Source organism: Melospiza georgiana, chromosome 5 (genome assembly GCF_028018845.1).
Source record: "Melospiza georgiana isolate bMelGeo1 chromosome 5, bMelGeo1.pri, whole genome shotgun sequence".
NCBI lineage: Eukaryota > Metazoa > Chordata > Aves > Passeriformes > Passerellidae > Melospiza > Melospiza georgiana.
Genome location: NC_080434.1, coordinates 8,150,483 through 8,164,243, shown reverse-complemented (window position 1 = coordinate 8,164,243; position 13,761 = coordinate 8,150,483). Strand labels below are relative to the sequence as shown.

Below are 13,761 nucleotides of genomic sequence, written 5' to 3'. Positions count from 1 at the left end.
TGAACTCTCCAGTCAAGGGACTTAATTTAGGAACTGAGATGGAGGGAGGAGTATTTTTAATTCACTGATGTACTTCATTTATATATTTGTTTCCTAAGAAGGAAACAATAATAAAATCTTTTGTGATAAAGTCAGTTTGCAAGGGTTATAATAACAGGGAATGTTTAACTTGAAAAGGTTTTATTTTAAGATTTATAACAATGTAAAGTAATTCAAAGAAAAATGCAAACAATATATTCAAAGTTAACATTTGGGGCATGTGTGAAATAATATTTAAAAAAAATTGTTTTCACTGTAGGCTCCTATATAATAGCACTAAAAATGTATTATAGGTCAGTATAAAGGCTCAGCTAGAGTGGTTTAGTGACTGGGGAAAGACCTTCTCATGTATCAGTTTCTAAACAAACATCTTTTTTGCAAGAATTGATATTTCAAAGGATTATTTATATCAGCAGACAAGACATGCACTTCCTGAAAATGGATTATTTCTGTGTTCTACTACTTACTGCAATAGATCGTATGCTGACTTCTTATTAGAAAATATGTTTAAAAGATCTTTCATTAGTCTCCACCTAGAGTACAAATTAGCTGTGCTTCTTCACTAGAACTGTAGCTGGGAAATTGAACTCAAAATCTTTCATGCAAGAAAAAAAATGTTCTTGATTATATTCCTTTCTCTGAAACAGGAACTTTTTATTACATACATTATTTGTCAAGAATATGACACATATTTCCTGCTGCATACTTGGCTGTTGGCTTTTGTCTTGATAATGAAATACATACACACATGCTCTGAATGGATCATGACAGTGGAGTGAACTTCATTATTCCACAGAGAGGTGAAGGAATATTGGCTCGCTTGTGTGGTGTTCATCATGTGGACACCATTGCTCATGGCAACGGGAGTTTGTGGAGAATGACATTATTCATTTGGAGTTTTGCCTGGCAGCCATCTCTATTGTTAGTGCAGAGCAAATAATGTGATGATCTTGAAGGACTACCAGGGATGCATACATGGATCCTGTGCTTACATCTACTGTGAAATTTCAGATTTGTTCAATTTACTGAAACAAAAAATAGCAAGATTTTTTTCACTGTCTCCTTATTTTCTTCTTAGGCTTCACTTCAGATGGCACCTGTCTGTAATTAGAGTCTGTCCTACAGCAGACAGGGTGTGTCTTTGAAAACCCCAAACAGGGGGTGCATCTCCTGCATCCATTTCTCTCTGATTTATTAAATCCCCCAGAAAGTGAAATCAAGTCTCAAGGTGAATCCCTCCCGTGTGATGCAGGAAGAGGAAGGTTGCTTTGTTTGTTGCTTCTGCACTGGGATTTGAAGTATGCTGAGTTTTCCCCTTGGAAAACACAGGTGTATAAACCACTCCTAGATTAATGGCAAGGTATCTAAAGGGTATTGGTACAGACAGGGTGATGTATGGAGGAAGAAAACTGCTAATGCAGAGCATGCTGTGTCAGATTTGCTTGAAGCTGTGTTTCCTGCTCTGGAAAGAGAAGCAATGAAGACAAAATGCTGACCTCTGTGAAGCTCATTCCTCTTCTCAGAAAATGTACTTAGTCTTTCTTACTTGCTATTATTCTTTGTCAAGAAATTGTACCTTCCAGGTAGAGCAGATTTCAGCCTCCAGGAGTAGTTGCACCAGCAAGTGATTGAAAGATATTGTCAGGAATCCACTTCACCTAAGCCCAAAACACTGTTTAGTTGTGACCATTTCACTTTTCTGCCTCTGTCGAGAGATTAAGCCTCATCACTAATAAAAAAACTAAGTTATGAATGGAGTTCTTTTAGTAATACTTGAAAGCAGATTTTTTCCCTTTGGCTTGTTTGCTTTCTCACTTGCTCCTAATATTAATTGTTAATGGAATAACATCCTATGTAATTACAATGGAAGCATGGTTCTGCTTTTAAGTATAGTTATGAGGAGAAAATATTCATAGTGTTCTGTTTCACTTCATCTTCATTTGTAAGTGTAGCATTTAGAAGAATAGCATCATACAGCCTCAGAATTAAAGCTTTAAATGCAACTCTGTCAATGCTAATGATTTCAATCTTTGACCTGCAGTTCTGTGTTTCATAATGTACTTATTTGTGTTTTGCAATTTGTATTTTAATTGCCTGTCGAAGAAGGTTCATGCATAACATTCTTCCTTTAAATCTTTCATTAGGTTTTTTTTTCTTCTTGTCAGCAGAACATGGCTGAATGTTACAGCAGCTGCTTTACAGCCATAACTCTCCAGTCTTACTGCTGGTAATGACAGCCAACAATTTACTGTGTGTATTAAGTTAGGTTCTGTGTTGTTGTACAGCTGAAGTTTTTAGGAAAATATTTTCACAAATATAGGACACCAAATGTCAGACTGACCTAATTACTCTTCTTCTCTACACTTTCTGTGGCCTTTCTTCTCTTCTGCTAGCTGGAGATGAGTGGTTTGAAAATGTTTTCTCTAGCAAAATATTCAGGTGTATTATCTTTATGGCATCATAGTTCTCCTTTTTGGTTAGCTGTTAGCGAGGGATTGTTTTTGTTTACAAAAGTAAGTGTCAGGAGTGAGACCTGCTGGTGAGATCCATGCTCCTCAGTTCACACCACCTGCAGAGAGAAGCGTCCCCGGAGAGTTTTTCAGGGAACCTGGCAAAAAAAAATTTCCTAGGCAGGGAGTTGGGGAATAAGCTGTAGGACAGGATTGAAGCCAAGAATTCAGGAGACTCAGATCAAGAGATCAAAAAGAAAGAAGTTTATAGTGACAGTGTAGACAGTATAGATTTCTGTCCTTTGGAGGTGTACAGATTTTATCAGTCAGCATAACTGTGCTGACCCTGGCCACCAGATAACAGATGATGATCTCAAAGGTTAAGGGTAGATTACTGCAGCATAAACAAAGGTGATGTGAAGTTTTTGGACAGATGGAGCAGTTTTCCTCCTTGGGGGAAACAGGTCTGAGGCCTGAAGCCCATCTGTGTGCTGGCAGCAAGTCGGGGACGGCAGCAGCACCTGAGCCTGTCACTGAGATTGGACTCACGACCCCAGGGACAGCCTCCACCTTTGAGGCCAAGAAAGTGGGGAAAAGTGAGCACTCAAGGCCTTAAAGTGGACCCTGAGTTGTTTTTGAATCTGCATTTGAACTATTTCTCAGAGGAGCTAAGAAACCCATTGGATGAGAAGCACTGAGCACTCTTTGTGTAGTCTGTAAAATGACAACAGTATTACCAATTCCTCCTATGAACAACGTCTACTTAATGCAACTAACTGTCAGTAATGATCTAGATGATACAGACCCCATTTGTTTGAGGTGGTGGATGTGGCCAGTGGTGGAGATCAGGTGAAATTACAGTTCCAGTGGGCCAGTAGCTGCTATTTCTAACAAAGATTTTTCTGATTGTTTGTGATTAAGGATTTGCTTTTTCCGTTGTGTTTTTTGTGTTGGTTTTTGATGGGTTTGTGGATGGTTCTTTTGTAACCTCTTAACAATAAAGCCTGTCTAGGTTAGATTAGCTGGGTTGGTTAGAGCACATTGCTAATAATGGCAAGGTTGTGGGTTTGATCCCTGTACAGGCCATTTACCTGTGGATCCCTTTCAACCCAGAAGATTCTGTGATCTTCTCAGCACTTACAAGAGTTCTTATTACTGTTCAGCTTACCTTCCTGCCAGTTCAGGATTTGATACACCTTTTCTTATGCTTTCTAATGTAATCTGAAGTGATAGAACTGTCTCTAACACATTTTTTGAAATTATTTGGGCATCAATTGCCCAAATCAATTTCTCCAAATCTTGAGATGTTTCTTAAAATAACCATAACACTTTTTTTTTCATATATTATTAGTCTAGATAAATACAAAAGAATACTTTTTTCTGGAAGCAAGTTTTCTGGAGACAGGAGTCTTGGGGTTTGAGGTAATGCAGTTACATTGCTTATATGTTATTTTTTTCAGTTCTTTTTTTTTTTTTTTTCTTGCAGTCTTCTCCTTATAGATATCTACAGGTTAGGGTGACCCCTCTTGATCCATGTGCTGTTACATGGCAGGCAGTGGGACAGTGCTGGCACAAGAGTATCTGGGCTGTGTGAGCATCTGGATCCAGGAGGAAAAAAGCTTGCAAGGCAGCTGCAGTCTCTGTTGGTGAGTCACCTAAAAGCCAGCAATGGACCCAGTCCAGCCTGAGGCCATATCATCTCCTGTTATCCTGCTTTTGAATTGCTCCCAAAGGTGCTAGCTGTTCTTAGAAATGTCTCCTATACAGCTAGAAGAGGATTTTAGTGTGCAGCCTCCTAGAGGGAAGGAGGTTGGTTGTCTCACTTGCACTGTGTAGGGATTCTCATTCCCAACTCTGAGATCAGTGTGGTTTGCTCAGCAGTTTCCACTATGGCCTGTGTAAATTAGCAGAGTTCCATGGCAAACTGATTAGCTGTATTTGCCTTCAAAGTCAGGTGTAGAGTTCACATACTTAATTTCACTGCAATTGATAATAAACCAGGAAGGTTCATTTCTCTGGTTTTCCACAGCCTGTCCATTTTTACAACATCAAATTAAAAGTAGATGCTATCATGGGATAATCAAGTGCTCAACCTCATCAGTTTTCAGCTCCTTTGTGCTCCATTGAGAAGTACTTTCCAGTGTTTTTTTCTGTCACTTCTGTACTTGAAAAGCTGCTTTCAGTGCTTCTCAGATTCCACAAGAAAATATTATTGTGCCTCTGGTGCAGACTGGGAGAATCTAATGCCTGGCTCCCCATTACCCTCCATAATAGGGTAACACCGCAAATTACAGAGCTTTAATAAATGGCAATAATGCATCTAAGAGAACATTTCCAGGATCTTAGAATGTGTTTGGCTCCATAATAGCCTCTTCAGGCATAATTTTTTTTTTTTTGCCTTCTTAAAACTTAGCATTCATTAAATCTTTGACCACTAGCAAATAGATGAATTGCTTTTTGTAGCAATGGCACAGCTACAAAAGCTGTGCCAAGCTCCAGCCTCCCCCCTACCCGTCAGCATGGAATCTTTTCAGGCTTCTGCATTAATCCCCAAAGACAGACATAAATGAAATATTAAAATTACCTTTTGTCCCCGCTTCCCTGCTTGTGTTTGAAGCAGTGTTTGTGCATAAGGGTGGAGTGGGGGCACTTACTGACAGCACTGTGGAAGAACTGATCAAAGGAATAACATTCATCCACATCCTCAGCTCCATGGCAGATCACAGCCATATCATTAACTGTGTGTCTCATCTGGTTAGCCTAGTGTGAGAGCTCTGTCTGCTTGAGTCAGTCACCAGGGGCAGTCTGTGGGACCCTGAAGAAAAGCCAATTCCATCAGGATGCTAGGCAGCAGTGTTTTTAAAGACTTTGCTGAAAAATCAGAAGGTTATTGTAACTATACTTCCACTTATTCAAAATCTTTGCAACTCAGAAATGTTCTGGAGATGACCTTCACTAACTATTCAGTCTGATCTGGTGTGTGAACAATGGCAGGAATAGAAAAGAAAAACCACTGAAACTTCAGGTGCCATTTCCTTGCAGTGCTTTAATTCTTACTCTTCTTATTTGCCCACCTGAATCAATTTTGTGTTACACAAAGAAAGCCAGAGCCTGAAATACTGCAGGACATCCAGAGCAAGTAAAAGCTTCTCTTTTGTGTGGAGTTTATGGTGGTGATTGCAATTCAGCAGCCTTGTTGGTCTTTTTTCCAAGTCTCCAACTGCTACAAGTGTTCACGTGGTGCTGTACAGTGGCACGTAGTGTATTTATCAGAAAGGCTTCTTTTCCTCACTGGTCATTCTTAAAACCACCCAAGCTGCTGGGTGTACACCTTATGTACAAAGCTATTTTGGGTGGGCTCTAATGTCTTTAAATCTACTTTAATCTGCAATAATATGTTAGAGTTCTAAAAAACATAGGGCGATAGTAATCCAAATAACTTAGTCAAAATCATCTGTAACTTTTAACAGCCGACTCCTAATTTATTTGGTTTGTAATCTAGGAATCTGCCTTGGGAGGAAAAAGTCTGAATTAAAGAAAAAGTCTGAATTAAAGGACTATTTTGAAAGTAAGAACCTATTTTCAGCCCAGTGGTTATGTTTCAAAAGGAATCATTTATTATCTTTAATGAAATTGAAAATTTCTCCTTGAGTTTAAACTTTGCTTATGATGCTATACTGGGCTTAATTGAATCAATAAAGCAAAAGTAAGCCCTGGAAGATAATTTTCTGGTTTATATCTTTCTGTCTAAGGAGGGGAAGAAAACATTGGATAGTATTACAGCGTCCTGAGTGGGTCGCTGCTGGTGAGAGAGAGACGAGAATCTTGTTTCTTGATCAGAAGGATGGATTTATTGATATATGATATATAATACATTATAACTATACTAAATAGAATAAAGAGAGAAGTTTGCAGAGCTGCTGCTGCGCTAAGAATAGAAAGAAAGAAATCTAAAACAAAGTTGTGTCCAGGGACTCAGTCCCCTAGCTTGTACTGGTGATTGGCCCTTAATTATAAACATAGAAAATGAGCTAATCAAGGTGCATCCTATCGCATTCCACAGCAGCTGATAACAATTGTTTACATTCTCTTCTGAGGCCTCTGCCCTCCAGAAGACGCAGAAATCTGAAAGAAAGGATTTCTGTGAAAAAATGTCTGCGACAGGATAGCAATTCTCTTCAGATACTGCCCCCTTATGTTCTGAGAGAATTTCCGCAAAGGTAGTGATGGGATTTAATGAACTGTCGTTATTCATAGGAAGATAGAATCAAAGCTCAGCAAAAGCCAGGAAACCTGAAGTTCCTCTTTTAGGGACAGTTGATACTATTTTACCTCCAATCTATCTTCATTTCTACATCTAATCTCAAAGATTATATTTTCAAGGGCCACTGTGAATGCAGATAATATCCATCAATTTGAAAAGGTGCTAAAGTGACAGAGCTGTTTCAAATTGTGTTTAGAGGTTGGTTTTTTTTCTCTAGCAGTTCTTCCTACTGATAAATTGAAGGGTTTTTTGCTGCTGTGTCCAAAATCCATCCCTCCTCATGACATGAATGTGGCTCAGCTGCTCTCAGCTCTGCTCTCTTGCTTCTGCAGCACTCAGGCCTCAATCTTGTGAGACTACTTGTGTATTAGATTCGTCTCTTTAGCATGACTTCCAGCTGTTCATTTGCTCCTTGGTTTTATCCTTCTGAACACCATTGCCTGCAGGACATTTCCAGAAGCTTTCATTTACTTTTACCTTCAGGATGCTCATTTGTGCTGACCCACCTGCTTAGTTTGAGTGCTGTAGATCTCCTCTAACAATAATTCAGACAGATTTCTCTTGGATTATGAGAGGTAATTATGGGAAGGAGAAGCCTTTGCTTCAGAGTCTTCAGTGTCTACCCAGCTCATCTCTTTCTCATTAATTTTCTAAATATGAGAGAAAAGGGCCTCATCACCCACACATAAGGACTCGTTGCTTTTTTACAATATAATTTTTTTAATGAAGTTTAGCAACGTAGTAAGAAAAACAAGAATCTGTGATGAAATTACAGTGGAAACTTCTATAAACTGAAAGTCAAGCACTTTTAGAAGTTTCTTTGTAGCTGACTCTCCACAGCTTTTTGGCTCACCATTTGAAGAATGGGGTTTTATCTTAATATTTCCCAAACAAAAATGGAGTTTAAAAATTGAATGTGATTATAGAGAGACTTGGAAGTTGAGTTTAATACAACTTGGCTGCTACCTGTTGCAGCACAATGATCATTTGAACGGGTAGTTTACATTTATCTAGGGTAAAAGTTGTTCAGAATATGAGACACTTGGGTTAAAAAAGAAAGAGTAACTGCCGTAGGCTAATGTAACAGAGACAGATTTTACTTTCTGAATGTTGATGATTTTATAACATTGAAATGGGTCATGGTTTTAGAATGGATAAAAGATAAAACAATGCCTTACAGAAATATTAAATGTAAAAGAGTTGGTGCATTTGAAAATACATTTTAATACATTTTCATCATATTTTCTTAGAGAATTAAGTATATAAAATATTCCACTTTTTTTTTACTTCTTGAGAAATTCACAAAGCCTTATCAATGTTCATTCAGCTAATTTGACATCTTTTACTATGCACAGTATAGAAACTGTCTTTAGGTGGAGCAACCACTAAATTTTTATTTTTGTCATTTACTTTCTTAACCTACATCGCATCCGTGCCATCTGATCAACTGCTCTTAATTTCAGTTTGGTTTACTCCTGCATTCACTTCCTCCGAGTAGCCAAGTCTGTCACTAACATTACACATACATAAATTTTAATTTTCAGGGTTTTCAAACTTTTGTTTAGGATTAGTGTCAGCTTCTGCTATTTGCTTTGAGAAGCTTTGATACAGTGTCAGGACTCACTGCCGACAGAACCTGTGGCAGTCACCAGTGAAACAAGGTAACTGAATTTATTCCCCTTCCTGGGGTGCCTTCATTGGCATCTCTGGGGTGAAGGGACGCTTCTTGCTTAACAAGACATTGAAATTCATTATGAAAAATGCAGAAGCCTAGCTCAAAGCTGCATTCAGTAGGTCACCAGTCATTTCTGGGGCTGTCACTGTGCCAGCAGCAGCATGGCCCCTTTCCTCCTTTCCCATTACATCCCTGATGCCACGAGGTCAGTAGGACCTAGTCCTGATTTCTGTTGCGGGCTATTTGCCTTGGTTTTGTATAATGTGCCCGTGGGTTTGGCACTGAAGGTCAGTTTGTCTGATGTGTCCTGCACGAGATGGACTCCTCTGTCCAGCATTCATCCGCCTCTGTTCAGTAGTTCAGCACGGGGGCTTTTATCAGTCTGGGTTATACAGAGGGGTGCAAAGTGCAATATGTGCCATTCCTTGGATTCAATTATAATGGCCAAATTGCAGCTGTTTCGGGCAGGTGCTTCCTATCAGTGTACCTGCTGTGCACGTCATCCAGCACAAGTGCTTTCCCATTTTCATTTCCCTCATTTTCGTTCTGCAGGCTGTCAGAGCTTCTCTTCCCTTCTCACAAATCCTTTAGTTCCGCTGTGTGTATCACTCTTGCAGTGTAATGATTCTAAGCCCTGCTATGCAGTTTGCTTCTTTGTAACACACCATATTTGTTTCTACTGCAAGTACCTTCACATTCCTTTGAAGTTCATGTCATTTTTCCCTTACCTTGAAAATTCATAGGTGAAATTATCTCCTTCCTTCCTCTGCATGTTAATTGCAAGCAGTTACAAAAATTTTTGCTGGCTACAGTTTGAGCTACTGCTACACTTCCTTTAGTGCTGTTTTTTGTTTGTAATGTATCTTTTCCTATTAAGTATTTGCTTGCCTTTTTCTCAGTCTGTATTTTTTTGCAAAGCAAGTTTTGTGGGGTTTTACGCTCTAACTGAATCAAATTCTTTTTCTATTCAGCACAGCAATCTTTGACCAGTTGGGCCATTTTTCAATCAGCTAGCTTTTACTTCCAATATTGTTCTTTCATGTATGTTCAGTGAGTCTGTGCAGTAGTTCTCAGGTGGAAGGATTTTTACAAATATTTTTAAGTTTAGCCATTTTACCCTTCTAGCTTTTGTGATGTTTTAGGAGTCTTTGTCCTTTTAATGTTTTGATCGTAAGAACTTTACAGCTTTCCACTGTAATTACTCCCATAATATTATGCTATAATAGCTTAAGTCTGATTGTTTAAGCATCTGAGGAGGACATTTCATGAAAAAATTACTCCTACAAACATAGCTTTGTACTTGACATTTCTACACAGAAGCCACTAAACAAGAGATTAATTCTTCTCCTTTGGGCTCAGTACAGTTCTTTTATCTGTGTAAGTGATCCTATTGATACATAAGGACTTTTCATATCGCCCATGATTGCAAGACTGGACTCTTGCCTTCATATTTTGGAGACAATTTAAGGCCTGTTCAGCAGTAGCTGCTTGTGGCATGGAGTGGAATTCATGCTGTGCCAAGCACTCAGTTTCACACAGCTTATTACTAATTCCACTCTAATGAAAACCAAAAGGCCATCCTGCTTTTCCTCTTCATTGCTCTTCCTACAAAACAACAAATGTCAGAACATCTTGTGGAATAGGAATTAATGGGGCAACATTACATTCAATTTCTTCACTTTTTTTTTTAAGAAATTGCAAAAATTATGGGTTTGCTACGGTTCCAGTCATTAGGTGGTTTTGTTAATTGCAATAAATGTTCTGAACTTTCATGTCTGAAGAACAAGGGGTTTCGTTACTCAGGATTTATCATTGGAAAAATCTATCTATTCAAATATAATTTGTAAGTACTTGCCAATTATTTTGGATTTTTAAGTCTCTAATTTTTTTATCTTCCATCTGATTTACCTGTGGCAATTGCCTTTTTTATAGGCCATTCACTCTACTGAGGGAAATGCTTAGGAAAGATATCTATGAGAAGTAGAGAAAGCCTGCATTTTCCCAGTGATTTCTGGGACTACATTTCCTCTGTCAGTAGCAATTTAGTTATAAGCATTCTTGTTGTAAGTCCTTTATAAAAGGACATTATGTTTTGATCACTTAAAACCTGAACTCAAAAAGGACATTAGATTTACTTTGGTAGGAATTGAAAATGTATTGTAGTAGTCAGAATCCTCAGGGAAAGGTTTCTAATAAAATCTCTGTTTAATTTATTCATATGTGGAAAGACAGTCAATATTGATATATGAAATGTCAATAAAAGTAAAAAAGTATTAGCATTCAGTGTATGTTACACTGCACAGCCTTGCCAGTTTGGATTTTTTTTCGCAAAGCATTGTTTCTCAAAGTTTCTATGTGCTTTTAAAAAAGTAATCTCCAAAGGAAAATGAAATTAGTCTGTAAGAGTCATGAAAATGGGTAGTTTAATTTTTTTTAAGCTACCATATAGAAGCGAAAGGAAAATTATCCATAATGTTTCTCATTACCATGAATGCAAATGAGGGGATAATTTTCTAACATTCATGTGTGGGATTCACTGGCTGCCTGATGGTGGCAGAGACCACTCAGCTGTTTGCTTGCTATTTTATTGTCTCTACTGCCATGGATAAAAGACAGCAGCCTAAAAAAGTGTTAAGGCAGAGAAAATATGGCAGAATATTCCATTAACATGATGTCCTCTTCAGTAAACTTCTAACTTATGCATGGATTCCTGAAATATTTACCAGTCCCAAGTTCACTGCCAAATCCTAAACCAGCGGCAAAGGGAGAAGTTTTTATTTTCCAGTCAGGGCTTCCAGGATGATACCATCTGCTCCCATAGCTCCAAACAAACCACCAGCTGTAATTCAAAACAAAATGCCCCAGGATGGAATAGTTTTCCCTTGGGGCTTTATTGCCACAAAACACAGGGCACAGGACTCAGTTTCACGTTGGCTCTCTGCTAAGGAAACATTGCCTGGAAGCCATCCAGGTCTCCCGTGCTTTGTCTTTTCTTCTCTGTCTGACCAGCTATCAGTATGAATATGTTCCTTCTGCCTCTTGCTGTAAAACTCATAAGGCTGGTCTTGATCTGCATTGATGGAATTGCATAGTTGGGTTGGACTTTCTTAAGCGTGTTGTTTCCCTCCTGTTCAGCATAGATGTCCTTGTATTCCCCTTCCACCACAACTTCAAGGAATGAGTTGAAGAGCAACATTTGAATTCTGAAAGCTGTCACTGTATCTACTGCATTAGAAAGGTGGTCTTCTTGATACTGAAAGAAAATAAAAAGAGAAAATGCTTGTTTTCCAGTACAAAATTCCTGTTTAGAAATTTGCAATATGTTTTTGTTGTTATTCTCTAACAATAACTTTAAATATCTCATTTGTTTTCTATATTGTCTGTGGAAAAGACTGAGTCAATTTAATAAAATGTCACATAATTATTAATGGAATAAATGGAAACATGGGAAGCATAGCAAATTATTTGCCTATATGTCACATTACCACTGTGAGATACATTTGAGGAGTTCTAAATGTTTAGGAAAGCAGATGTTTAACTCCCAACAGCTTCTCTTCAGCCATCCTCTTTCACCTTTCTGCCCTTCTCTAGCCAGCACATATGAGACTGAAATTAATTAAAAACTTTTGCTCACTTTCAAATGCACATTACTTCACATGGAGTACTGAGACTCATTAAGTACTTTGACAGTTTTCCAGAGTCCCTTTCTTTCTCTGTTACTTAGCAATAAACAGAACTTTTGGGGAGGCTATTAGTTTCTTGGGCTTGGTTTTGTTGGGATTTTTTTTTTTAAAGGAGTTTGTGCATGACTGTCTACCATTCTCTAGATCTACCACATTGCCTGTTTCTCATCTAGACCCCCTCTTTGGACGAATAAAGGTAAATATTGTTTGGTTGCACTACTATCATCTATGTTTATCTATGCCTTTCATAGCTTCACAATTCAAACAAACATTCCTACAAACACACCCAGAGGGCGCACACACACACGGGCCAAACATCTTCATTATTGTTTGTGTTGCTTTATTCATCCTTCAGGTCTCCTGTAATGGCTGGAGGTCTGTTTGCCGTTAACCGGAAATGGTTTTGGGAGCTGGGAGGCTATGATCCAGGATTAGAAATATGGGGAGGAGAGCAGTATGAAATCTCCTTTAAGGTAAGTCATCAAGCCACTTTATAGAATACTTCCTTGCTGGTGTTATCACGATGCTTTCGTTCATCTGGGCTTCTGTCTTTTTTAACTAAAATGAATTTACTACAATACTTCTTTTCACTAGGAATTTCCACAGTGCCATAAGCAAATGCTCCAGAAGCCATATAAAAACATACTGAGTGCAGCTCCCTCTGAAAACACGGTAGCTTACCACTGTCAAAGAATGAAGTTCCACCTGTTCCCTTTTATCAAGTCTTCTCCACTTACCTTTGCTCAGATGCTGCGTTTGTGCTCAAGTGTTGAGCTCAGTTCAACAAGCCAACAGAGAATTAATCCAGCAGAAAAGAAAATTGAATAGTTTTTCTGTCCAGATCAACAAGTTTAATCATCTCTGGGGATACGGTCCCCTGTAGTCAGCTCAAGAAAAAGGGTAGAAATAGAGAAATTCACAGGAAGAAAGGCTTCTTTCAATAGCAGTGGATCACTAGAGCAGCTCAGCTGCCATGAGCTGTTATCTGCAGGCCAGCTGTTCCAAAGGAAACTTTTTTAAATTGCATTTAAATTATTGTAATGGTATATGGGTCATTCAAGTGCTCAGGTTATGTACAACCAGCCATGTTACAGTATACCTTCATATCCTCTATGTGGACATGTGTATTGAAATCAGTTACTTGGCATTTACATGTAGAGCTGAAAGTCTTGTTACTTTCTACATGTAAGAAAAGTATTTTTATTAGTTTACTGAGGACTAACATGTCTAATTTTGAGTTTATTTTCCAGTATACCCAAGGACATAAAAATTTTACCTCATGGTCTCTACATGCAAAGTTTTGCAAGGGCTTGATAGAGTTTCCTGACTTAGATTATTTGAGTCAAATGTGTTTGGATAGAGCTTGAAACTGAAATTGCAATTCAAATTTACCTCCAGGATCTTTCCAGCCTACTTCCAAACTCTGTCAGTGTAAAGCTCTTTAAATAAATATAACATGTCAGCCATGACTAATATCAGATATCTTGCAGCTGAGTTTCAGCTGCAATTAAAACAATGCTGAGGCCATTCTGTTGACTGAAACATACAGTGTCACCCAGCACTGGTTTTCCAGCCTCTCTTTACAAGAGTTCCAAGAACTGCAAAATGTTTTGCATTAACTGGCTTACTCTTGTGTTTCTCCAAATCATT

At 38.3% G+C, this 13,761-nt stretch overlaps 1 protein-coding gene across 1 annotated transcript in view; it reads left to right on the top strand.

Moving 5' to 3' along the window:
• Positions 1 to 13,761, top strand: part of GALNTL6 (polypeptide N-acetylgalactosaminyltransferase like 6) — a 431,047-nt gene that overhangs the window by 371,258 nt on the left and 46,028 nt on the right. Inside the window, exon 7 of the mRNA XM_058024028.1 lies at positions 12,467 to 12,584. Within this exon, the coding sequence (XP_057880011.1) occupies positions 12,467 to 12,584 (118 nt within the window). The remainder of the gene's footprint in view (positions 1 to 12,466; positions 12,585 to 13,761) is intronic.